Source organism: Coregonus clupeaformis, chromosome 10, assembly GCF_020615455.1.
Source record: "Coregonus clupeaformis isolate EN_2021a chromosome 10, ASM2061545v1, whole genome shotgun sequence".
Classification (NCBI taxonomy): Eukaryota; Metazoa; Chordata; class Actinopteri; order Salmoniformes; family Salmonidae; genus Coregonus; species Coregonus clupeaformis.
Window position 1 is genome coordinate 40,152,439 of NC_059201.1, and position 27,529 is coordinate 40,179,967.

At 44.4% G+C, this 27,529-nt stretch overlaps 1 protein-coding gene across 2 annotated transcripts in view; it reads right to left on the reverse strand.

The window, feature by feature from the left end:
* Positions 1–27,529, reverse strand: part of LOC121575156 (protein timeless homolog) — a 30,967-nt gene continuing 3,438 nt past the window's right edge. The window contains exons 2-31 of one of the 2 annotated variants that reach the window (XM_041888064.2): positions 25,010–25,066; positions 23,138–23,245; positions 22,717–22,870; positions 22,453–22,567; positions 15,113–15,175; positions 14,864–14,965; positions 14,359–14,514; positions 13,976–14,109; positions 13,521–13,608; positions 13,137–13,313; positions 11,752–11,969; positions 11,465–11,568; positions 11,181–11,350; positions 10,194–10,319; positions 9,638–9,789; positions 9,262–9,359; positions 8,702–8,822; positions 8,296–8,497; positions 4,605–4,750; positions 4,406–4,491; positions 4,129–4,252; positions 3,869–3,951; positions 3,471–3,631; positions 3,086–3,326; positions 2,818–2,886; positions 2,534–2,652; positions 2,034–2,280; positions 1,617–1,662; positions 1,453–1,517; positions 1–1,251 (exon numbers count right to left, since the gene is read on the reverse strand). In XM_041888064.2, the coding sequence (XP_041743998.1) occupies positions 1,130–1,251; positions 1,453–1,517; positions 1,617–1,662; positions 2,034–2,280; positions 2,534–2,652; positions 2,818–2,886; positions 3,086–3,326; positions 3,471–3,631; positions 3,869–3,951; positions 4,129–4,252; positions 4,406–4,491; positions 4,605–4,750; positions 8,296–8,497; positions 8,702–8,822; positions 9,262–9,359; positions 9,638–9,789; positions 10,194–10,319; positions 11,181–11,350; positions 11,465–11,568; positions 11,752–11,969; positions 13,137–13,313; positions 13,521–13,608; positions 13,976–14,109; positions 14,359–14,514; positions 14,864–14,965; positions 15,113–15,175; positions 22,453–22,567; positions 22,717–22,870; positions 23,138–23,234 (3,786 nt within the window). In that variant the 5' untranslated portion in view covers positions 23,235–23,245; positions 25,010–25,066 and the 3' untranslated portion in view covers positions 1–1,129. Of the gene's footprint in view, positions 1,252–1,452; positions 1,518–1,616; positions 1,663–2,033; positions 2,281–2,533; positions 2,653–2,817; positions 2,887–3,085; positions 3,327–3,470; positions 3,632–3,868; positions 3,952–4,128; positions 4,253–4,405; positions 4,492–4,604; positions 4,751–8,295; positions 8,498–8,701; positions 8,823–9,261; positions 9,360–9,637; positions 9,790–10,193; positions 10,320–11,180; positions 11,351–11,464; positions 11,569–11,751; positions 11,970–13,136; positions 13,314–13,520; positions 13,609–13,975; positions 14,110–14,358; positions 14,515–14,863; positions 14,966–15,112; positions 15,176–22,452; positions 22,568–22,716; positions 22,871–23,137; positions 23,275–25,009; positions 25,067–27,529 lie in introns of both variants that reach the window. The other variant, XM_041888063.2, reaches the window with a different exon arrangement.

Genomic DNA, 27,529 nt, shown 5'->3' on the forward strand with positions numbered 1-27,529 from the left:
TTTCATTACTATTTCATTTTTTAATCAACATACGCAGGTTTCACCCTGAACTCTATATGCAACATGAGAAACAACATTCTGAAAATAGCTTTTTTTTTAAACAGAGCAGATATATTATTTCCCCAACTTGGATAAAAGTTTACTAGTAATCTGCTGATTACGGAACACCTGCAGTTGAAACAATCTTGAGTTTATATAGTTTGCGTCCCAAATGTCACTATTCCTATATAGTGCACTACTTTTGACCAAAACCCTATAGGCCCTGATCAAAAGTAGTGCACTATAAATGGAATAGGGTGCCATTTGGGACACACCCATGGAAAGAACAACCTAGTTTTTGAAGTAACACATTCTAAAACCTGGGCATTGACAGTACAATCCCTATATTGGCTAGGCTGGTCCTTTGAAATGCATACAAAACATTTTAGGATACTCAAAAAAGAGAGACTGAATAATATAAACGACAAACGCATCACAAAACATCCTTGAACGAACCTCCTACACTTCCTCATACTGCAAGACATCATTACTGCCAAAACAAAGAAAATCAATACACTCGCCCCACTATGGAGTGTGTGTTCTTATAAGGATAGTAAAATTTTGGGATGTGAAAACAGTGGATACAATAAGTGACTAGACCACACAACCAACCAGTCTTGCTTTAACCACATTAATTATACAATAACCTTACCATCCGCTCCTTACAACAATGATGAAACAAACGCATGAAAATATTTATAATGAGTCAACAGTGAATTGTCAATCAGGACTACAATCTCTTCCAAATTGGTCAGTCCATGCAACGGGGGAGGAGTCATCAACACATCATGTTACCTATAAACCTGGAGCCCTCTCCCTCTCTGGTCTTTTCTCTGTGAAGACTTGTATTCCGCCTTCTCTGAGAAATATCTGGTAAGTGAGGGTCCATGTTTCCCCATCCTCAGTCTGCACACAACCCTGTAGAGGCATGGTGCATGATGATGCTTCAATCAAATTGGGTCCAAATAGATGCCTCACATTGCTGGTGGATGAGGTGAGCTTCCCCATTTCTATATAAAGCACTTTGAGCACATAAGTGGAAAAGCGCTATACAGTATAAATCAAATCAATCCAACTGAAGACTTCTCCTCTAATCATCTTCATCACTCAGGACCCTCTGTCGTCTGCGCTTGGCAGGGGCAGAGTGAGCCTCCTCCCTGTCTGAGTCAGCGTCCCCATCTGCCCCCAGGTCCATAGTGAGGGAGTCCTCCTCTGTCAGGAGAGGAGATGGCAGTGTTAGCAAAACAGCCCCATGTTGAAATGTCGTACTAATCCTTTTTTAGCCTGGATGCCAGTCCGTTTCTTTATAACAAACAGCCGTCATTGCCTAAACAGACTGGCATCCAGGCTATCATTTCTAGTTTGTGGGTAAAACTAACATGACTAGATTATGAATAGACAAAAGCACAGTACCTCCATCCTCATCGCTGTCCAACACCACTCGGCTTCTCTTGGTGGAGGTCTTCTTCTCTGAAGATCTGTGATGGTAAAGGAGAAGAGAAAAGTCAGAACAGAACAGGCAGAGCTATGCTATTACATAATAGATACACTATGTACAGAACAGAGAACTGTCTCACCTCTGAGGTGCACTGTCTGAATCTATATCCTCAACAGGTGTGAAATCTGTGAAAAGAAAGACAGAAATGGCATGTCAGATATAAGTGGGTGTTAGCGAATATAAAGTAGTTATTCATATTCCCATTTTTGGTAAGACAAAATAGCATCAGTATAAAACTTTGACATTTATAAAGAGTTTGATGGAAATATTACCTCCCCTCTTAATAAAGTTATGGTTAACAAAGCAACAACCTTGGATCAATTCTACGAGACCTCCACAGTTCCTCAGTTACAATAGTTATAAACGGAGTATGATATAATGGCTAATATATAGTGCACTATTTTGGACCAGGGCCCATAGGGTTCTGGTCAAAAGTAGTGCACCATATAGTGAATAGGGTGCCATTTCAGACGCATCCAATGTCTAATCTGCTGACCTGTGTGTTCTGCTGAGGCAGAGGGCTGTTTCCTCTTGCGGGCCAACAGCAGGGCTCGGAGGGCCTGGGCTCTCTGCTCGTGAGAGTCTGCCTCCCCCTGCTGCTGCTCCTGGATGGGGCTCCCTGGGGCTGGCCGCTCTGACTCCTCTGCCCCCGCCGCTGGGGCATCCTGACTGGGGCTCAGGGCCTCCGTCGCTCCCCTCAGCTGGGACGGTCTCATCTGGGCTGGGATCCTCCAGAACGACTCCTAATCGAGCACCAGACACACAGAGGAAACAAATTACCTATACAGTAGTCTATGGGAAAGCATGTTGAAGTATTGAAAAACACATATCACTTCACTGCCTTTTCTAAATGCAACTTTTCCTAAGTTTGAGTGCCTCATATCAGCTGAATCTTGCATTATTAACGCCTTTAGTAAGTAAATAAGTTTAGGCTTATTCCTACCATGTGGGTAGGACAATTAACAACAAATAACAGAGTTCCCTTCTAAAACCCACCTGCTCATTAGCTGGTGCTCGGACCCCAATTTTCCGTAGTAACCTTTGAAAGCTCTTTTTCTCCATGGCATCCTCGTTCTCCTCCGTCAGAGGGACAAGCGGTACAGGCTGAGACAAGCCTGATGGCAAAAATAGAACATTAACTACCACAATAAATCACAAATGTCCTCAACCACACTTCAAAGACGCAGCAATTCACAATGATAAAGGAACACATACAAATGCTCACTAGTGCGTTGTTTTTCCCAATATTTTTTAGATCAAATTTTTGGATTTCCACTCACCTTCTTCCTCACGGTCATCTGCCGTTCTGTTCAGGCAGTTCTGTAGCCACAACAGGGGTCCTGACATACCTGTTACAAAGTACAGCTTGAGGGACCATTTATCAACTGTTGACCAACACCAACTGTTATGTGGCCTTCTTTCCCATATGAAATCTTCTTTGATTGGCTTGTGTGATGTTAAAATTAAAAGAACATATTACTATACAGATGCAGAGAAGGGGTAGTCTGTATTGAAAACGTACTGTGAACATGAATGCTCTGCTCTCACCTTCCAGCTGTAGAGTGTACACCATGGTCCTCAGGCTGGCATTCTTCTCAACCATGCTCTCCCGCTCTGCCACCCTGCTTTTCCTCCCTCTGGCTGCCGGAGCCTGCCTCTCCCGCTCCTCCCCCTCGCTCTCCTCTTCCTCCTCTTCTTCTTCCTCCTCCTCCTCCTCCTCCTCGTCATCTCCATCCATGTGCTCTTCTGTTAGACCGCCAGTGAGGTCAGCCAGGAACTCTTCTTCAGTCTAACAGATTACACACAAATACTTTCTTCAGTCATAATAGCGGTGTTAGTTTTATGACATTTCTAGATTGCCAACCTATTCTATAATACTGGACAGCCAGTATTACAATAAGAGACAAAAAAAGGTTAAATAAATTCCCGTCACCATTCCCATTGCGGAGCTCTTCCCTGGAGCGTTAGGGTTGTGGCGTCTCTTCTTGTGGAGTTCCCGTCGGTCGGAGACCAGGCCCATGCTGAGCAACTTCTCCACCAGGCGGGCACGGGAACGTTTAGCAGTCACCTTCTTCAGGATGTTCCCCAGCACATCTACGGAAATGTAACAACCACTCAGAACTGGGTTCAAATGCTATCTGAATTAAAAATACTTTAGCTGGGCTTGATTGAACTGTAATCAATAGAATGGTCACAAAACAGCAAACTTTGAAAGCTTTCCAACACAGGTCTGCAACCATTATCTCCACGGAGACAAAAAATACTGCAACCGTTATATCACCACGGTAACATGGTTATAGCATGGGAATCAAGGGCACCTTCAGAACATACCATCTGAGTCTCTGAACTCCTCAAACAGCATCTGTAGCTCTTCTTCCTGCTCCTCTGTCCACAGAACAATACGAGTGCCTTTCCTTCAGGGATGTCAGATCAGAGGCTATAGGTCAGGCTTTGTCCTTTCCATACTCTAACTAGCACTGACATGTAAACAGTATGTTACATCCACAGACATTAATATTGAATAGGATCTCTATAGTAAAAGCTTTCAGGTGTCAGGATGTAGCCTAGACATGAAGCCCCCCCAGACAGACCTCTGTTTCTTCAGGTCTTTTACACTGTCCACCAGTCCCATCGCCACCAACTGGGCCACCACCTGCCGACGAGTATGGGTGGTGTTGCTAAGCAACGGCAGCAGAGTCTCAACAATGTCTGGCACTGTATTAGAGCAAGAGTCAAAAGTTCAGAGACAATATGGGACAAGCATTCATGAACATATGTATGGGATGGTTACGCCATAAAACTGCAGTTAGATGAAAGGATTGGTGATAAAAGGACAGGAAATGAAGAGGAGTGATGTCCTCTGTTTACCTTCAGAGTCGCGGTGCTCCTCGTAGAGTGTTCGCAGCTCATCCTCTTCCTCTGGCGTCCATTTTACTTTCTTCTTGGAACCCTCTCTGAGACGAACATGAGAACAATAAATTACTTTTAAAAATGGAAACCTTAAAAAGCGTTTAATATATGAGCACACACACACTTATTTAATTGACACCCAGGCACATACACACACCCTTCTCCAGGCTTGCTGTATCCCTCGGTCATCTCGCGTACAGCGCCCACATTCTTCCAGAAGAGCAGCTCTACAAAGGCCTTGTTGTTTTTAGCCGCCAGGGCAAAGAAACGGTTCAGCACAAACTTAGCAAAGGTCACCAGCTCCTGTAGGTGGAAGAGAAAGATATTGGAACATGTAAGTGTAATATATTCCATGTACCTGGGTTACAGGATTTTATATCCAAACGGACGTGATATCAATGAATATAATTTGAGTTACATGTGAGTATCTCAGGTAACGATTCAGCACAAAGACGTGTCTTCACAGCTGGTCCGCTTGCTTACAAATGAACTTGTCTTTACAGTTCATCGGTTCATTAATCAACTTCAAAACAGCATCACAAGGAGTCCATTCCTCCCTTACTTGTGAGATGACACTAGAGCTCCCAGGGTGACACCCATCTACCCTGGTGTCTTGGTGGTTCAGGTTCATTCATTAGGCACCAAACGGGAGAAAACAGATCGAAACAGGGAGGGACTACCTGAACATTTTGCTATGGTGTTCCCTACAAGGCCCAGATCCCCGTCATTCGCGTGAGGAAGAGACGGAGATATCGTGGACGCAGATCCGGGTGCCTTGTAAGGATCCGACGGCGAACGAGTAAACTGCCTCTCCCATCAATCCTATTAGCCAACGTTCAAGCTTTTGAGAATAAAATGGACGATTTAAGATTACGGTTATCCTACCAACGGGACATTAAAAACTGTAATATCTTATGTTTCACGGAGTCGTGGCTGAACGACAACAATGACAACATTCAGCTAGCAGGCTATACGCTACATCGGCAGGACAGAACGTCTGACTCTGGTAAGACAAGGGGCGGCGGTCTGTGTATATTTGTAAACAACAGCTGGTGCACAAAATCAAATACTAAGGAAGTCTCGAGGTTTTGCTCGCCTGAGGTAGAGTATCTTATGATAAGCTGTAGACCACACTATTTACCAAGAGAGTTTTCATCTATATTTTTCATAGCTGTCTATTTACCACCACAAACCAATGCTGGCATTAAGATTGCACTGAATGAGTTGTACAAGGCCATTAATCAACAGGAAAACGCTCATCCAGATGCAGCGCTCCTAGTAGCCGGGGACTTTAATGCAGGGAAACTTAAATCCGTTCTACCTCATTTCTACCAGCATGTTAAATGTGCAACCAGAGGGGAAAAAACTCTAGACCACCTTTACTCCACACACAGAGACGCATACAAAGCTCTCCCTCGCCCTCCATTTGGCAAATCTGACCATAACTCTATCCTCCTGATTCCTGCTTATAAGCAAAAACTGAAGCAGGAAGCACCAGTGATTCGGCTAATAAAAAAGTGGTCAGATGACGCAGATGCTAAGCTACAGGACTGTTTTGCTAGCACAGACTGGAACATGTTCCGGGATTCTTCAGACAGCATTGAGGAGTACACCACATCAGTCACTGGCTTCATCAATAAGTGCATCGATGATGTCGTCCCCACAGTGACCGTACGTACATACCCCAACCAGAAGCCATGGATTACAGGAAACATCCGCACTGAGCTAAAGGGTAGAGCTGCCGCTTTCAAGGAACGGGACTCTAACCCGGACGCTTATAAGAAATCCCGCTATGACCTCCGACGAACCATCAAACAGGCAAAGAGTCAATACAGGTCTAAGATTGAATCATACTACACTGGCTCTGACGCTCGTCGGATGTGGCAGGGTTTGAAAACTATTACAGACTACAAAGGGAAGCACAGCCGCGAGCTGCCCAGTGACACAAGCCTACCAGACGAGGCTAAACCACTTCTATGCTCGCTTCGAGGCAAGCAACACTGAAGCATGCATGAGAGCACCAGCTGTTCCGGACGACTATGTGATCACGCTCTCCGTAGCCGATGTGAGTAAGACTTTTAAGCAGGTCAACATTCACAAGGCCGCAGGGCCAGACGGATTACCAGGACGTGTACTCCGAGCATGTGCTGACCAACTGGCAAGTGTCTTCACTGACATTTTCAACATGTCCCTGACTGAGTCTGTAATACCAACATGTTTCAAGCAGACCACCATAGTCCCCGTGCCCAAGAACTCTAAGATAACCTGCCTAAATGACTACCGACCCGTAGCACTGACGTCTGTAGCCATGAAGTGCTTTGAAAGACTGGTCATGGCTCACATCAACAGCATAATCCCAGAAACCCTAGACCCACTCCAATTTGCATACCGCCCCAACAGATCCACAGATGATGCAATCTCTATCGCACTCCACACTGCCCTTTCCCACCTGGACAAGAGGAACACCTACGTGAGAATGCTATTCATTGACTACAGCTCAGCATTCAACACCATAGTGCCCTCTAAGCTCATCACTAAGCTAAGGATCCTGGGACTAAACACCTCCCTCTGCAACTGGATCCTGGACTTCCTGACGGGCCGCCCCCAGGTGGTAAGGGTAGGTAACAACACATCTGCCACACTGATCCTCAACACGGGGGCCCCTCAGGGGTGCGTGCTCAGTCCCCCTCCTGTACTCTCTGTTCACCCATGACTGCATGGCCAGGCACGACTCCAACACCATCATTAAGTTTGCCGACGACACAACAGTGGTAGGCCTGATCACCGACAACGATGAGACAGCCTATAGGGAGGAGGTCAGAGATCTGGCCGTGTGGTGCCAGGACAACAACCTCTCCCTCAACGTGACCAAGACAAAGGAGCTGATCGTGGACTACAGGAAAAAAAAGAGGACTGAGCACGCCCCCATTCTCATCGACGGGGCTGTAGTGGAACAGGTTGAGAGCTTCAAGTTCCTTGGTGTCCACATCACCAACGAACTATCATGGTCCAAACACACCAAGACAGTCGTGAAGAGGGCACGACAAAGCCTATTCCCCCTCAGGAGACTAAAAGATTTGGCATGGGTCCTCAGATCCTCAAAAAAATTCTACAGCTGCACCATCGAGAGCATCCTGACTGGTTGCATCACCGCCTGGTATGGCAACTGCTTGGCCTCTGACCGCAAGGCACTACAGAGGGTAGTGCGTACGGCCCAGTACATCACTGGGGCAAAGCTCCCTGCCATCCAGGACCTCTATACCAGGCGGTGTCAGAGGAAGGCCCTCAAAATTGTCAAAGACTCCAGCCACCCTAGTCATAGACTGTTCTCTCTGCTACCGCACGGCAAGCGGTACCGGAGTGCCAAGTCTAGGTCCAAAAGACTTCTCAACAGCTTCTACCCCCAAGCCATAAGACTCCTGAACAGCTAATCATGGCTACCCGGACTATTTGCACTGCCCCCCCCACCCCATCCTTTTTACGCTGCTGCTACTCTGTTAAGTATTTATGCATAGTCACTTTAACTCTACCCACATGTACATATTACCTCAACTAGCCGGTGCCCCCGACATTGACTATGCAACGGTACCCCCTGTATATATAGCCTCCCTACTGTCACTTTATTTTACTGTATATATAGCCTCCCTACTGTCACTTTATTTTACTTCTGCTCTTTTTTTCTCAACACTTTTTTGTTGTTGTTTTATTCTTACTTTTTTGTTTAAAATAAATGCACTGTTGGTTAAGGGCTGTAAGTAAGCATTTCACTGTAATGTCTGCACCTGTTGTATTCGGCGCATGTGACCAATAAAATTTGATTTGATTTGATTTGATTTAATGAACAGGACCTTATAGGCAGCGGCGGCAGGGTCTCCTAGGATCTTGTTAAAGAGGCAGAAGACAGAAAGCTGGAAGAGCAGGGCGTCCATCTTAAGGTCGACGGCCAGGCGGTGTAGCAGGCGCGTGATGCAGTGGTTGGTGTGGGGGGTGTTCTGGGAGTAGGACCGGAGCAGGAGCAGGTAGGGACGCACGATGTTGGGGTTGGCAAACCTGGTAGGCGGGGCACATTGGACAGTGAAGAGTTAAAACGGTCAGTGTTATCAAACGGCAAATGGAGTGTCTGGGGCTTATTTATTATAGTTTTAACGTTCTGTTTTATAAAAATAAAATAATCTCCAGTTCTTCACATTCAGGACACTGGTGATGCAAATCTGAGAGCAAGTGTACTGTAAACACTGAATTTGTGTCCCTCACCTCTTGATGAAGTCCAGGAAGTTGAACTCTGTCTCAGACACGCGTACAGATTCCAGCTCCTCCTCCTCCTCCTCCTCCTCGCCATCCTCCTCCTCCATCCCAGGTTCAGGGGGAGGTGGCCCTCAAAACAAAACAAAAACAGTGTTTCTTAATCTACTTTATTTTAGTAGATATTAATGCATCTGCTACTGTACACATGTCAGATTAAATCATATTGATTCCATGTTTTATAAAGTACCACAGACCAGTGATTTAGTCAAGTCACTAAATCTCGAGTCCAAGTCCTTTATACTCGAGTCACTTGGTAGTGCTAAAAGCTGCAGTACAACCATTTTTAAAAGGTACATTTTGTTACATTGTTGCACATTTGTAAGGCTAACTACATAATACAGCTATATAACATTTTCTGTTGTAGCTAGTATGTTTAATTATACAAAAGATAGAGTCACCACTGGTCGAGTCCTAGTCGAGTCACGAGTCATGAAAATTGTGAATCGAGTCAGAGTCGAGTCAGAGTCCTGGACTCGAGTACTACAACAGTACCACAGACAGACACTCACTGGGCAGGTTGGCAATGAGGATCTGTTTGAGGAGCTCCAGTTCCTCCTCTGGCTCCACATCAGCTGAACCAAACACATCTCCCTCTGGCCACACCTCCCTATGAATAGAAATATAGAGAGAGAATTATGATTTATGACAACCATCATTTTTGTTATTGCTAAGTCAATGGCTCAAAAAGTGGGCTCAGAGCAAGATGCTGTTTTGACTATTGGTGGACCCACGTGGATGTAGGGCACTTTGAGTTTAAGAAAAGCACTACCGTATGTACATAAAACAAAAATATATATATAGTAGTGTTCAATGGCAGATGCATCTATAACCGACTTTCCCAAAAGAAGTCTATGGGAGCAGAGTCAGATTGAGTGTGTGACTGACCTCGCGGCTCGTAGCAGGCCCAGAGCCTCAGGGCCCTGTCTGTTGAGCAGGGCATCCTGGACACGCACCATGGCCTCAGTCCTCTGCTCCTCCAGGGGAGTCTCAGATGCAGCGTCAAATGGCACAGCGCTCTCTGTCAGAGCCTCCGACAACTGCAGCCACACAGACCCAGATTTAGCACTCGTACACGTACGGACAGCAACACACTAGGGCTGCAGCTCAATAGATATAACAGTATTCCTCTACACATACAATACGGGAAACCAATATGGCATTTGGAATTTGCTTTCACCGGTCCAGCTCTTTCCGACCAGTGAATATTATGAAGGAAACGAGACAAGGAGAGGAAGCCACTTTAGACAACTGAGATGCACCCATGAACTCTTCCCTAGCTGTCTGTTAACAGTGTAATGCTACAACATGAAGCCATGAAGGCGCCAAGCAACAATCTGCCTCAGTAAATGGAATGGAGTCTGGTGAGTAGACAAGACAAGCTAGCTGCTCCACGTGTTAACTGTCCCCTGGCTGATCCCTAAGGCTGATCCCCAACAATGACCTGAAAGCTGGTGGCCCTCAGCTCCTCTGCCACGGCCCCCCATGTCTCCTCCAGTGCCTCGGAGGTGGTCTCTGCTGCAGTCGGATTTTTCCGGCGGTTAGACTTCTTACGCTTCACACGCTTCTTCTGCAGGAGGAGGAAAGCAGAGTTGGATTTTTGTATTTATTTATTTTATTTTATTTCACCTTTATTTAACCAGGTAAGCCAGTTGAGAATAAGTTCTCATTTACAACTGCGACCTGGCCAAGATAAAGCAAAGCAGTGCGATAAAAACAACACAGAGTTACATATGGGGTAAACAAAACATAAAGTCAAAAATACAACAGAAAATATATATACAGTGTGTGCAAATGTAGCAAGTTATGGAGGTAAGGCAATAAATAGGCTATAGTGCCAAATAATTACAATTAGTATTAACACTGGAATGATAGATGTGCAAGAGATGATGTGCAAATAGAGATACTGGGGTGCAAATGAGCAAAATAAATAACAATATGGGGATGAGGTAGTTGGGTGGGCTAATTTCAGATGGGCTGTGTACAGGTGCAGTACAGGATAATGGTCCTCTGTAGCTCTGCTGGTAGAGCACGGCGCTTGTAACGCCAAGGTAGTGGGTTCGATCCCCGGGACCACCCATACACAAAAATGTATGCACGCATGACTGTAAGTCGCTTTGGATAAAAGCGTCTGCTAAATGGCATATTATTATTATTATTATTATTATAATGGAGGTGAAGATAAATAAATCATATGAAGTGGAACTGAATTGATATTTAGCCAGATACCCATGTGTAACTTTGTTGTTCATTAATTTTCTAAATAACAAACTGCTGGGCTGTCATTTGATGTATGTTCAAGTCAACAATAATCACTGTTTTCAGAAACAGAAAGTTCATCAACTTCACTATTTGACATAATATCACCTTGCACTTATTCTTTTCACCCCTCTAGTGGCCCCTATCTGTCTGTGAGTAGAGTGAGGCTGACCTGCACCACCAGGTTGTTGCGTCCCTTGCAGAAGCGCTCCAGCATGCGCAGGAAGAGGTGGGTGGACTCCACCAGGTCCCTGAGGAATGTGCACGGCTGCTTGGTCTCATCAAACTTCCTCAGCAGGGTCAAGAAGATCTCCCTGTACTCCATCAGGTAGAAAATGTTACCTGGAGGGGAGACAAAGGATTTAGATGTTTAGTTTAGAAAAATAATGAAAGAGGAAACAAAGAAGAGAAGAGGAAACGACAAGACGAGGAGAGAAGAGAGTAAGAGTGTCTCACTCTTGATGACGTTGGCGCTCTGTCTGATGTTCTCGTCTCGGGAGCGGTCCATCTCGTTCACCGTCAGCAGCAGCTCCTGGTACGCCTTCAGAGCCAGGTGCATCCTAGAAGAAACACGCAAAAATTTATTTCTTACACGTTCAAAACCAGAGATGCACAGAAATGTATAAGCCATCCTCCATGTGGGCTCCAAATGATCCATGATGATAACATTCTAATTAGACTTCAAACTTTTAGTGCCAACATGGCTCCCTTAAAACAATAATAACCCAGTTTGCCACACCCACCTACGGGACCAGGACGTGGCCTCCTTGCGGTCGGTGAGCATCATCTCGTAGTAGTTGGTGATGTTGCGCTCAATGAAGTGGAAGGCACGGATGGACATTGTCTCGGAGACCAGGTCGGCACGGAAACCATTGCCGCGGTTAAAGGCCATGAAGAAGCTGAGGGCCCAGAGGTAGTAGGTCTCGTCGTGCTGCTGCGCCTGTTCCCTGATCAGTCCCTCCTGTGGAACCAGACAGAGAGACCAGCTGTGAGTGCTGTAGCAAACTGCACTGAGATCAGATCTGTTTGCATAGATAGGATTGAGAGTCTAATGTGACCGCTGTGGCTAAACAGGCCTCAAACCACAATTGTGAATAATTCTATCTTGTGCAACAAGACAGCGCTTTATTCAGTCAAAATGTGGTAACTGAGTTTCTGGGATGAAGTTAAAAAAAATTACATTATTTCACCATCCAAACATGCCTTCTCGCAGTGCAGGAAGAATGTTGCTTTTGACTGGGCCAGGAACCCAGTAACTCAATTTGGATTGAACTGGATCCACAGTGTTATACAGCAACTCCCAGGAAAATATGGTTATTTTGAATCTTTCAGAATTAGTCACAGAGTCCTTGTGTACCAATAATCTCTCCTTTCTCCACAGTGTGCACTTGTTCACTTCCCTTCAAGGATTTGAAAAAAAAAAAAGACTGGTATATGGAACTCCCTCTAGGCCAGTGTTATCCAAACTTTTTAAGCGGGAACCAAATTTTCCCCCCAATAATTTCTCGTGACCCCCCCCCCCCCAAAAAAGTGTTTTATTTTATTAAATAAAAACAAATAAAATCGGTAAATTACTATATTTTTTACGTTTTCATCTAAAAGAAACCAATAAATATATTTACACAATAAAATTGTATTTTTTTTCTTTAAAAAAAGGTGCAATATGCAGAAATCACTCCTCGATGTCTTTTCAATAACCCCAAATATCGTATTTTCAGCTGTTTGAAGCTTGTGTACAAAAAAGAAAGTAAGACGCAAAAACAATTACGAACGGGAAGCATAGAAATAGGGCACATAAAACAGATCTACCATGTCTTAAACTTGCTTGCAACAAGAATGACAGATCTATAACTCAGATTTCTATGCGAATTTGGTCACGTCTCCCAAAAAGTTACATATTGCAACATTAAATCTTGACGACCCCACTGACCCCAACTTTGAATACCACTGCTCTAGGCCATGCCAACACCAATCCAAAGCTTTTAAATATGTGAGTAATGAACGAGTACACACTTCAGGAGGAAGGAGAGATTGTTGCGACGCACACCCTATCTTGGGCAGTACACCCCCTCCAGTGTGATAGTCATTTTTTGGGCCATCATGTAGTGTTGTGACCCATTCTCCTCACCTTGACCAGGTACATGAGGCGGTTGTAGCAGTTCTCCAGGAAGTCCACGCAGAACTCACGCAGGAAGAGGCGCACGTTGAGGGCTGAGCGGCGTTTGCCCTCCGAGTCCCGAGCGCGCAGCTTCCGCTTGGGCACACGTCTCACCGCCTTGCCTTCATCGTGGGTGTAGTTTTTGAACTAGGAGAAAAAGACCAAAGACATGTAAGTAGGGACCGGTAGGATAACGAGTAAGGACAGATTTAACTACTTGACATTTCAGCTTGGCAATGCAAATGTTTTTTCCATTCCTTAAAATGGCTTTGACCTTTATCTAGGATTTCTGCTTCAAATGCCAACTCCGTGGTAATACAATTTTGGGGCACTGCTCCAGGATTTCACACTCACGTTGTGAAGGCCTCGGTGGTAGATCACGTCTTTCTCGCCAATGGACTTGAGTCCCTGAACCACATACGAGCCTCCAAAGCGAGAGTGTCTGAAGGAGAGGGAAAGGCATCAGACAATAGGAAAGCATTGCAAATCACATGTCTTTTAACCTGGCATCTCTCTAGAGCAGTGGAGGCTGCTGAGGGGAGGACGGCTCATAATAATGGCTGGAACGGAGAGAATGGAATGGTATCAAACACAAGGAAACCATGTGTTTGCTGTATTTGATTCCATTCCACCTATTCCGCTCCAGCAATTACCACAATCCTGTCCTCCCCAATTAAGGTGCCACCAACCTCCTGTGCTCTAGAGCATGTCACACTCTCTTCAACTGCTCTGAGGTCAGTTTGTATATAATCTACCTCTAAAGAGCATGTCTCACTGACAAAAAAGTGCCCTGAAATCGGTGTAGTTACCTGGTTCCTCTCTGGAGGGTGCGGCTGCGTTTCTCCGCCTGCTCTTTCTGTCGTAGAGCCTCCAGCTCCTGGGCATCTCTCTGTTTCTCCTGAGCTGAACGAGCCTGACCCGCACTCACCAGGAGCTCCGGCGTCTACAGGGAGGGAGAACATAGAATCAGAATCAATAGAACGGACCCTTTCATTAAAAGTAATATTCTGCGGGCTGTGTATTGGCAGCCACATTGGGTGTAGGAGAAGCTGGAATGTTTGATTAATGAATTCTCAGCCTTTTAGATCATAATGCATTAGATTACACGGACAGGTACCTAGTCCTAGATCAGCAATCCTACTCTGAGACACGTTATGGATATGGGCCCAGGTGTCTCCCTCTCTGGTCTCACCTGGTCTCTGAACATGAGGGAGATGACCTCCAGCACATGCATGCTCCACTGCTGCTCGCTCTGTGCAGAGGCCAGGAACTTGATCAGGTCGTCCAGACCACTCATGTGGATGGCCCACAGCAGCTTGTCATGCACACTGGCATCATCATCCACGTTCTACAGCCATACCAGAGGAGAAAGGAGGGAGGAAGCAGAAAAGGATAGGAGATTGGGAGGGGATAGGGAGAGGAAAAAGGGGATAGGTAGACGGAGAGAGAGAGAGAGAGAGAGAGAGAGAGAGAGAGAGAGAGAGAGAGAGAGAGAGAGATGGAAAGAAGAGAGGCAAGAGAAAGGAGGGGGAGTAGTGAAAGGTAGGAAAACAGACAAGACACAGTGAGAAAAAGAGAGCGTTCAATATGGTGAGAGATGGACAGATGAAGCAAGGCTAAAAAAAACTCAGCAGGAGCTGCTGCCTGGGAATGTACTGAACGGGGTCACAGCACGACCTGACACAGTGAACTCTGACCTTCTCCTCGTAGGGGTCAGCGGGGACATGCAGTACATTCCTGACCAGCAGCAGAATCCTCTCAATCAGCAGGTTGTCCTCCTCCTGCCTCTGCTCCCAGTCCTGACCCACAGAGAGAGAGAAGAGAAGCAGATAAAGGGAGAGAGAATAATTTAACACACGGCCAACGTTTCTCACTCTTTTTTGGAAAAGACCAGGATTATTTGTGGGGGACTCTGTGGTGTGGTAGTCTGAAAGTGCAACACTCACCAGTTGCAGCAGGTTGTACAGGGTCTCACTCAGAACTCCAAACACCTTTTCATTGGCAAAGGCCTGAGGACAGGGAGAGACATAAGGAGACAAGTCAACCATACATATTATACTGCTACATACAATCATACCGTACTCCTCCATTCTTCCCCCTTAGAGTGGGCTCAAATAGATAATCACAGAGGATGCGTCCCAAATGGTATAGGGCTCTGGTAAAAGGTAGTGCACTATAAAGGGAATACAGTGTAGGGCTGGGCGATATACATCAAATTATACTGAACAAAAATATAAATGCAACATGCAACAATTTCAAAGATTTTACTGAGTTACAGTTCATTAAAGGAAATCAGTCAATTTAAATAAATTCATTAGGCCCTAATCTATGGATTTCACATGACTGGGCTGGGGTGCAGCCATGGGTGGGCCTAGGAGGGCATAGGCCAACCCACTTGGGAGCCAGGCCCAGCCAATCAGAATGAGCTTTTCTCCACAAAAGGGCTTTATTACAGACAGAAATACTCCTCAGTACCCCACAACCCCCCTCAGACGATCCCACAGGTGAAGAAGCCAGATGTGGAGGTCCTGGGCAGGCGTGATTACACATTTCTTTAAACGATGTTGGAGGCAGCTTATGGTAGAAATGAACATTCAATTATCTGGCAACAGCTCTGGTGGACATTCCTGCAGTCAGCATGCCAATTGCATGCTCCCTCAAAACTTGAGATATCTGTGGCATTGTGTTGTGTGACAAAACTGCATATCTGTATTCCCAGTCATGTGAAATCCATAGATTAGGGCCTAATTAATTCATTTCAATTGACTGATTTCCTTATATGAACTGTAACTCAGTAACATCTTTGAACTTGTTGCATGTTGCGTTTATATTTAAAATCAGTATAGCTGTCTAATCTGTGTTTTATAAAATGTGCAATGAGCATATAAATATGTATTTGTATAAGGAATTGGCAACACGTTCTCATTCTGAGAAATAAGCATTTTCTTATCCACTTGATTTCAACATGTAAACAAAGTCAACAGGCTATGTTGTTCAAACCGTTGGAGACTGACAGGAGGGTGTATTCATAACAGTTCAACTGTTCTACCTTGTTAGCAAGCAAATAGATCCAAGTTGGCTATACTTTAAATATAAAGATTATCTGGCTACTCACTAGCAGTGGGCTTGTGCTTGAGAGATTGTTTATGAGACCTGTGTTAATTTTCTATAATGCCTGCTACCAGAAGTTAGTCATTATTAGTGGATGTGTGCATGTGCATGTGCATTTACCACATGTGCATTTACCACCACAAACCAATGCTGGCATTAAGATTGCACTGAATGAGTTGTACAAGGCCATTAATCAACAGGAAAACGCTCATCCAGATGCAGCGCTCCTAGTGGCCGGGGACTTTAATGCAGGGAAACTTAAATCCGTTCTACCTCATTTCTACCAGCATGTTAAATGTGCAACCAGAGGGGAAAAAACTCTAGACCACCTTTACTCCACACACAGAGACGCATACAAAGCTCTCCCTCGCCCTCCATTTGGCAAATCTGACCATAACTCTATCCTCCTGATTCCTGCTTATAAGCAAAAACTGAAGCAGGAAGCACCAGTGATTCGGCTAATAAAAAAGTGGTCAGATGACGCAGATGCTAAGCTACAGGACTGTTTTGCTAGCACAGACTGGAACATGTTCCGGGATTCTTCAGACAGCATTGAGGAGTACACCACATCAGTCACTGGCTTCATCAATAAGTGCATCGATGATGTCGTCCCCACAGTGACCGTGACGTACATACCCCAACCAGAAGCCATGGATTACAGGAAACATCCGCACTGAGCTAAAGGGTAGAGCTGCCGCTTTCAAGGAACGGGACTCTAACCCGGACGCTTATAAGAAATCCCGCTATGACCTCCGACGAACCATCAAACAGGCAAAGAGTCAATACAGGTCTAAGATTGAATCATACTACACTGGCTCTGACGCTCGTCGGATGTGGCAGGGCTTGGAAAACTATTACAGACTACAAAGGGAAGCACAGCCGCGAGCTGCCCAGTGACACAAGCCTACCAGACGAGCTAAACCACTTCTATGCTCGCTTCGAGGCAAGCAACACTGAAGCATGCATGAGAGCACCAGCTGTTCCCGGGACGACTATGTGATCACGCTCTCCGTAGCCGATGTGAGTAAGACTTTTAAGCAGGTCAACATTCACAAGGCCGCAGGGCCAGACGGATTACCAGGATGTGTACTCCGAGCATGTGCTGACCAACTGGCAAGTGTCTTCACTGACATTTTCAACATGTCCCTGACTGAGTCTGTAATACCAACATGTTTCAAGCAGACCACCATAGTCCCCGTGCCCAAGAACTCTAAGATAACCTGCCTAAATGACTATCGACGGGGCTGTAGTGGAACAGGTTGAGAGCTTCAAGTTCCTTGGTGTCCACATCACCAACGAACTATCATGGTCCAAACACACCATGACAGTCGTGAAGAGGGCACGACAAAGCCTATTCCCCCTCAGGAGACTAAAAAGATTTGGCATGGGTCCTCAGATCCTCAAAAAATTCTACAGCTGCACCATCGAGAGCATCCTGACTGGTTGCATCACCGCCTGGTATGGCAACTGCTTGGCCTCTGACCGCAAGGCACTACAGAGGGTAGTGCGTACGGCCCAGTACATCACTGGGGCAAAGCTCCCTGCCATCCAGGACCTCTATACCAGGCGGTGTCAGAGGAAGGCCCTCAAAATTGTCAAAGACTCCAGCCACCCTAGTCATAGACTGTTCTCTCTGCTACCGCACGGCAAGCGGTACCGGAGTGCCAAGTCTAGGTCCAAAAGACTTCTCAACAGCTTCTACCCCCAAGCCATAAGACTCCTGAACAGCTAATCATGGCTACCCGGACTATTTGCACTGCCCCCCCACCCCATCCTTTTTACGCTGCTGCTACTCTGTTAAGTATTTATGCATAGTCACTTTAACTCTACCCACATGTACATATTACCTCAACTACCTCAACTAGCCGGTGCCCCCGCACATTGACTATGCAACGGTACCCCCCTGTGTATATATAGCCTCCCTACTGTCACTTTATTCTATTGTATATATAGCCTCCCTACTGTCACTTTATTTTACTTCTGCTCTTTTTTTTCTCAACACTTTTTTGTTGTTGTTTTATTCTTACTTTTTTGTTTAAAATAAATGCACTGTTGGTTAAGGGCTGTAAGTAAGCATTTCACTGTAATGTCTGCACCTGTTGTATTCGGCGCATGTGACCAATAAAATTGGATTTGATTTGATTTGATTTGTGCATGGTTCTGGTTAGATTTGTAACAAAAAGGGCATTTTCATAGACAGACTTGAAAGACATATCAGAGACTATGGCAAAAGAGCAGGTTAAACGAATTTTTATAAAATAATTTAATTATTAGTGGTCTTATGGTTGGAGGCTTATATTTAGCCTATGTATAATTTTTACAAGCCCTGAATTCATTAGATTATTCCTGACTGTTTGAAATGCAGTGTATTGTTGACTAATATACAGTGGGGGAAAAAGTATTTAGTCAGCCACCAATTGTGCAAGTTCTCCCACTTAAAAAGATGAGAGGCCTGTAATTTTCATCATAGGTACACGTCAACTATGACAGACAAAATGAGAAGAAAAAAAATCCAGAAAGTCACATTGTAGGATTTTTTATGAATTTATTTGCAAATTATGGTGGAAAATAAGTATTTGGTCAATAACAAAAGTTTCTCAATACTTTGTTATATACCCTTTGTTGGCAATGACACAGGTCAAACGTTTTCTGTAAGTCTTCACAAGGTTTTCACACACTTGCTGGTATTTTGGCCCATTCCTCCATGCAGATCTCCTCTAGAGCAGTGATGTTTTGGGGCTGTCTCTGGGCAACACGGACTTTCAACTCCCTCCAAATATTTTCTATGGGGTTGAGATCTGGAGACTGGCTAGGCCACTCCAGGACCTTGAAATGTTTCTTACGAAGCCACTCCTTCATTGCCCGGGCGGTGTGTTTGGGATCATTGTCATGCTGAAAGACCCAGCCACGTTTCATCTTCAATGCCCTTGCTGATGGAAGGAGGTTTTCACTCAAAATCTCACGATACATGGCACCATTCATTCTTTCCTTTACACGGATCAGTCGTCCTGGTCCCTTTGCAGAAAAACAGCCCCAAGGCATGATGTTTCCACCCCCATGCTTCACAGTAGGTATGGTGTTCTTTGGATGCAACTCAGCATTCTTTGTCCTCCAAACACGACGAGTTGAGTTTTTACCAAAAAGTTATATTTTGGTTTCATCTGACCATATGACATTCTCCCCAATCCTCTTCTGGATCATCCAAATGCCCCTCTAGCAAACTTCAGACGGGCCTGGACATGTACTGGCTTAAGCAGGGGGACACGTCTGGCACTGCAGGATTTGAGTCCCTGGCGGCGTAGTGTGTTACTGATGGTAGGCTTTGTTACTTTGGTCCCAGCTCTCTGCAGGTCATTCACTAGGTCCCCCCGTGTGGTTCTGGGATTTTTGCTCACCGTTCTTGTGATCATTTTGACCCCCACGGGGTGAGATCTTGCGTGGAGCCCCAGATCGAGGGAGATTATCAGTGGTCTTGTATGTCTTCCATTTCCTAATAATTGCTCCCACAGTTGATTTCTTCAAACCAAGCTGCTTACCTATTGCAGATTCAGTCTTCCCAGCCTGGTGCAGGTCTACAATTTTGTTTCTGGTGTCCTTTGACAGCTCTTTGGTCTTGGCCATAGTGGAGTTTGGAGTGTGACTGTTTGAGGTTGTGGACAGGTGTCTTTTATACTGATAACAAGTTCAAACAGGTGCCATTAATACAGGTAACGAGTGGAGGACAGAGGAGCCGCTTAAAGAAGAAGTTACAGGTCTGTGAGAGCCAGAAATCTTGCTTGTTTGTAGGTGACCAAATACTTATTTTCCACCATCATTTGCAAATAAATTCATTAAAAATCCTACAATGTGATTTTCTGGGGAAAAAATGCTCAATTTGTCTGTCATAGTTGACGTGTACCTATGATGAAAATTACAGGCCTCTCTCATATTTTTAAGTGGGAGAACTTGCACAATTGGTGGCTGACTAAATACTTTTTTTTGCTTACTACATGATTCCAAATGTGTTATTTCATAGGTTTGATGTCTACACTATTATTCTTTAATGTAGAAAATAGTAAAAAATAAAGGAAAACCCTGGAATGAGTAGGTGTGTCCAAACTTGACTGGTAGTGTGTGTGTGTGTGTATACAGTGGGGAGAACAAGTATTTGATACACTGCCGATTTTGCAGGTTTTCCTACTTACAAAGCATGTAGAGGTCTGTAATTTTTATCATAGGTACACTTCAACTGTGAGAGACGAATCTAAAACAAAAATCCAGAAAATCACATTGTATGATTTTTAAGTAATTAATTTGCATTTTATTTATTGTATTAATATTGTATTAACTGCACCTGTTTGAACTTGTTACCTGTATAAAAGACACCTGTCCACACACTCAATCAAACAGACTCCAACCTCTCCACAATGGCCAAGACCAGAGAGCTGTGTAAGGACATCAGGGATAAAATTGTAGACCTGCACAAGGCTGGGATGGGCTACAGGACAATAGGCAAGCAGCTTGGTGAGAAGGCAACAACTGTTGGCGCAATTATTAGAAAATGGAAGAAGTTCAAGATGACGGTCAATCACCCTCGGTCTGGGGCTCCATGCAAGATCTCACCTCGTGGGGCATCAATGATCATGAGGAAGGTGAGGGATCAGCCCAGAACTACACGGCAGGACCTGGTCAATGACCTGAAGAGAGCTGGGACCACAGTCTCAAAGAAAACTATTAGTAACACACTACGCCGTCATGGATTAAAATCCTGCAGCTTACGCAAGGTCCCCCTGCTCAAGCCAGCGCATGTCCAGGCCTGTCTGAAGTTTGCCAATGACCATCTGGATGATCCAGAGGAGGAATGGGAGAAGGTCATGTGGTCTGATGAGACAAAAATATAGCTTTTTGGTCTAAACTCCACTTGCCGTGTTTGGAGGAAGAAGAAGGATGAGTACAACCCCAAGAACACCATCCCAACCGTGAAGCATGGAGGTGGAAACATCATTCTTTGGGGATGCTTTTCTGCAAAGGGGACAGGACGACTGCACCGTATCGAGGGGAGGATGGATGGGGCCATGTATCGCGAGATCTTGGCCAACAACCTCTTCCAGCATGACAACGACCTGAAACACACAGCCAGGGCAACTAAGGAGTGGCTCCGTAAGAAGCATCTCAAGGTCCTGGAGTGGCCTAGCCAGTCTCCAGACCTGAACCCAATAGAAAATCTTTGGAGGGAGCTGAAAGTCCGTATTGCCCAGCGACAGCCCCGAAACCTGAAGGATCTGGAGAAGGTCTGTATGGAGGAGTGGGCCAAAATCCCTGCTGCAGTGTGTGCAAACCTGGTCAAGACCTACAGGAAACGTATGATCTCTGTAATTGCAAACAAAGGTTTCTGTACCAAATATTAAGTTCTGCTTTTCTGATGTATCAAATACTTATGTCATGCAATAAAATGCAAATTAATTACTTAAAAATCATACAATGTGATTTTCTGGATTTTTGTTTTAGATTCCGTCTCTCACAGGTGAAGTGTACCTATGATAAAAATTACAGACCTCTACATGCTTTGTAAGTAGGAAAACCTGCAAAATCGGCAGTGTATCAAATACTTGTTCTCCCCACTGTATACACACACACACACACACTACCAGTCAAAAGTTTGGACACACCTACTCATTCCAGGGTTTTCCTTTATTTTTTACTATTTTCTACATTAAAGAATAATAGTGTAGACATCAAACCTATGAAATAACACATTTGGAATCATGTAGTAAGCAAAAAAGTGTTAAACAAATCTACATTTATTTTATATTTGAGATTCTTCAAAGTAGCCACCCTTTGCCTTGATGACAGCTTTGCACACTCTTGGCATTCTCTCAACCAGCTTCATGAGGAATACTTTTCCAACAATCTTGAAGGAGTTCCCACATATGCTGAGCACTTGTTTGCTGCTTTTTTGGTTATTACATGATTCCATATGTTATTTCATAGTTTTGATGTCCACTATTATTCTACAATGTAGAAAATAGTAAAAATAATGAAAAACCCTTGAATGAGTAGGTGTGTCCAAACTTTTGACTGGTACTGTATATATCGTCCATAAGTTTGAAAAAAATGGAGATATGATTTTTAGGCCATATCGCCCAGCCCTTATAGGGTGCCATTTGGGACACAGCCATAGTGACACCACACCTACCTCCTTATAGGCCTGTAAACAGGACACCACTTCCAGGAAGTGATGTCTGACAGTGGGGTCATCTGGAACTTTCCCGAAGCAGAGCAGTGCAGGTTGGGTAAGGTTGACCATAAGCCTGTGGGGGAACAGAGACAGCATCAGAACCACACTCCAACCAAAACACAACCCCACAAGATCCAATATCCAACATCCATCCAGGCTTCTAACAACCTGTTTAGAGGATGAACTACATTACACATGTTCTAGCTATTTAACTTAGTGTACCTGATGCAGGCATCAAACAGGGCCTTGTCCTGGCTGTGCTGGGTGATTATGGGCAGCAGGTCGTTCTGGAGGATCTGGCCCGCCCCCAGCTGCTGACGGGTGTCCCGCGTGTCATCCTCATGCCGCAGGTACCGGATCAGGTCCTTCACACTCTCTACAGGGGACACATACACACAGGGTCAGAGGTTACACATGCAGTGTGTATGAAAGCCCTATACATTAATTACATTACTTATTTAGTGCAGTTAGGCCTAGCTCAGATTAATACAAGTAACTTAAGTTGCTTTGACAGTAAATATACTGTAAATCCTCCCTAAACACAGTAGTTCACATCAAGACTGGGTCCAAGTACACAGTACTACCTTCAGCACTTTGTTTATAGCCCAGCAAGTGTTGTTAGCCAGTGTGTGAAGCAGCTCACCTAGACAGTCAGGTTCTCTGTGGTAGATGTCTCCCTCCAGGTACCCGAGGGCACTGCACGTTGCTAAAAGCTCACAGTTCATAATGTACAAGTCCATACATCACCAGCCTGGCAGGGGGGAAGAGGTGGTGCTCAATCTGACAGACAGCAAACAGGAAAATGAGAGAGAGATTTATAATGATGTGGGGAAGGAAGAAGTCTTATAATATATACAGTGGGGGAAAAAAGTATTTAGTCAGCCACCAATTGTGCAAGTTCTCCCACTTAAAAAGATGAGAGAGGCCTGTAATTTTCATCATAGGTACACGTCAACTATGACAGACAAAATGAGAAAAAAAAATCCAGAAAATCACATTGTAGGATTTATGAATTTATTTGCAAATTATGGTGGAAAATAAGTATTTGGTCAATAACAAAAGTTTCTCAATACTTTGTTATATACCCTTTGTTGGCAATGACACAGGTCAAACGTTTTCTGTAAGTCTTCACAAGGTTTTCACACACTGTTGCTGGTATTTTTGGCCCATTCCTCCATGCAGATCTCCTCTAGAGCAGTGATGTTTTGGGGCTGTCGCTGGGCAACACAGACTTTCAACTCCCTCCAAAGATTTTCTATGGGGTTGAGATCTGGAGACTCCAGGACCTTGAAATGCTTCTTACGAAGCCACTCCTTCATTGCCCGGGCGGTGTGTTTGGGATCATTGTCATGCTGAAAGACCCAGCCACGTTTCATCTTCAATGCCCTTGCTGATGGAAGGAGGTTTTCACTCAAAATCTCACGATACATGGCCCCATTCATTCTTTCCTTTACACGGATCAGTCGTCCTGGTCCCTTTGCAGAAAAACAGCCCCAAAGTATGATGTTTTCACTCCCATGCTTCACAGTAGGTATGGTGTTCTTTGGATGCAACTCAGCATTCTTTGTCCTCCAAACACGACGAGTTGAGTTTTTACCAAAAAGTTATATTTTGGTTTCATCTGACCATATGACATTCTCCCAATCCTCTTCTGGATGCACTCTAGCAAACTTCAGACGGGCCTGGACATGTACTGGCTTAAGCAGGGGGACACGTCTAGCACTACAGGATTTGAGTCCCTGGCGGCGTAGTGTGTTACTGATGGTAGGCTTTGTTACTTTGGTCCCAGCTCTCTGCAGGTCATTCACTAGGTCCCCCCGTGTGGTTCTGGGATTTTTGCTCACCGTTCTTGTGATCATTTTGACCCCACGGGGTGAGATCTTGCGTGGAGCCCCAGATCGAGGGAGATTATCAGTGGTCTTGTATGTCTTCCATTTCCTAATAATTGCTCCCACAGTTGATTTCTTCAAACCAAGCTGCTTACCTATTGCAGATTCAGTCTTCCCAGCCTGGTGCAGGTCTACAATTTTGTTTCTGGTGTCCTTTGACAGCTCTTTGGTCTTGGCCATAGTGGAGTTTGGAGTGTGACTGTTTGAGGTTGTGGACAGGTGTCTTTTATACTGATAACAAGTTCAAACAGGTGCCATTAATACAGGTAACGAGTGGAGGACAGAGGAGCCTCTTAAAGAAGAAGTTACAGGTCTGTGAGAGCCAGAAATCTTGCTTGTTTGTAGGTGACCAAATACTTATTTTCCACCATAATTTGCAAATAAATTCATAAAAAATCCTACAATGTGATTTTCTGGATTTTCTTTTCTCAATTTGTCTGTCATAGTTGACGTGTACCTATGATGAAAATTACAGGCCTCTCTCATCTTTTTAAGTGGGAGAACTTGCACAATTGGTGGCTGACTAAATACTTTTTTTCCCCACTGTAGTTCTGGGAAGACAAAGTGTACACAACACTAAACAAAAAAAACTATACTGAATAATACGCCTATAGGCTAATAATCACCTGGATTCCAACAGCAGAGCTGAGGTCTTTAGACGTCAGTTCATAGGCCGTTCAAACCTGTAGGAGACCGACACAGTCTGAGACATTGTTATATGGCCTTTTCCAGTGTATGCACTAGCAACAACAATTCAGTTCAAATGGTATTAGAAAGTCACAGCCGCAAGGAATAATCAAGATAAGTTCTAGTGCTTTTCTTGGTATATCCTTAACCAATAATTGAGCAACAACAAGTCTGGAATTGCAATCTGCAATTTTTTCAGTGTGAGAGACTAATTAAATACCAAGAGGACATCTTTGCAGCACAGCGGGCATGCTGCTTGGCTGTATGTCTCAATCTCTCCCTCAAACACATACCTGCACGCACAAAAACACACACCTTTACTATGACAAGACCCAAGCGGACAGTTGAGTTGAAAGGCCTACGCTCAAATCACACTTAAGGACAATTCCAGCAGTTATCTGGTCCTGGATTAGCTCAGACTACAGGACCTAGTGACATTAACCATCTGACCTCACCTAACCTGGCCAGTAGGTCACTGAGTTCAGGTAAACAGAACAGTAACATCATTAGGAAACGGTGTGGATGAGAAGCAGCCTTTTGTTTTGTACACAGAGCCGCTCATGTATCCGTGCTCTCCTCTGAATGGTGAGAGAGGGGCTATGGCCAATTTACAGAGAGATTTTATTTCAGCCTCTGGCTAACCTGGTTATGTAGGCTAACTGAAAATGGAAATGTAACTGAAAAAGCTATGAACCATGAACAGGGCCACAAGTTCTCACAGTTCCACCCTTTTACCGCTACACAGGCATACAAAGGACTACTCCACTTGAAATGAGATTCCCATCAGCTCCTCTTGGCTTGTTCACACACCTAGTACTGCTACAGGCTATAGTAAACCAACATGAACCCAATTGACCGTCTCTTATCTGAGACTGCCAGTGAGAACCTCTATTCCTCTAAGTACTAACAACGCACAGTGAGACTAGGGGCAACCCTGAGTGGCGCAGTGGTCTAAGGCACTGCATCACAGTGCTAACTGTGCCACTAGAGATCCTGGTTCAAATCCAGGCTCTGTCGCAGCCGGCCGCGACCGGGAGACTCATGGGCGGCGCACAATTGGCCCAGCGTCGTCCAGGGTAGTGGAGGGAATGGCCGGCACGTATGTAGCTCAGTTGATAAGCTACGGTTGTGGGTTCGATTGTAGCTCAGTTGATAAGCTAAGGTTGTGGGTTCGATTCCCACGGGGGGCCAGTATAAAAAAAATATAAAATATGTATTCACTAACTGTAAGTCGCTCTGGATAAGAGCGTCTGCTAAATGACTAAAATGTAAAATGTAACCCAGGGGAGAACGACTGACCCCTCTCATTGAAGTTTAAACAGGATCCCCCATTATAGTGAACAAAAGAATTGCAATATTTGTGATCAATCTTTGTAAAAATACAAATCGAAGACAATCATGGTACCAATAATTACTTCTTACACCAGATGTGTGTCCTTGAACCTATTATTTTAAAATCGCACACAGAAGAAGTTAAGGATAATTAATTTAGTAGCTACTGGCAGTCAGCAGTAGCTCGGTCAGCCTTCAACTTCAGTTACTCAATGAGAGGGAGCAGCACTGAGCTAGCCTGCAACGTAACTTACTGCGCATGTTATGTCTCCATGAGACGCCATCTTAACGTACTTCATTTGGCTTCAATGCTCTATTGAGTCTTTACATAGGAATGAATGGTGTCACGTGATCAGTAACTTTGTCCATTCATACACTGTGTATACAAAACATTAAGAACACCTGCTTTTTCCATGGCATAGACTGAACATGTTAAACCAGGTGAAAGCTTAGATCCCTTATTGATGTCACTTGTTAAATCCACTTCAAATCAGTGTAGATGAAGGGGAGGAGACAGGTTAAAGAAGGATTATTAAGCCTTGAGACAATTGAGACATGGATTGTGTAAGTGTGCCATTCAGAGTGTGAATGGGCAAGACAAAATGTAAGTGCCTTTGAACGGGGTATGGTAGTAGGTGCCAGGAACTAGATGGTAACTTTCCATGAAGAAACATTGGTGGGACTTGCTTGAACTTTAATTATTTTTGTGGTAGTGGAAGAAGTTTAAAATGTTTTACTTAGGCCAAGAAGTTCAATATAGTCAAAGTTAAATTTAGTCAAATAATATGTCTGATTACTTTGATAGACTACACTATCAACCTTATTACTTTGGATTGTGGGGCAGTTAGATCACATATTACATCACAAATAACTACACTCAGACTAGCCTACTACACTTGTATACACTCCTACTAGAATACCACAGTATATGCAAACTGTAATAAGAATACAAAAGACGAGGCGAGGCACTGTTGAAGTTTAAAATACATTTAAAAACGATTTTATCCCAAACATTTATCCCTTACATCAACCACACATTAATTTATTAATCAAAAGGATAAAGCTGTTAAAAGAAAGTTATGACTGGATCGATAAATAGCACAGATAAATGGATAGATAAATAAAGT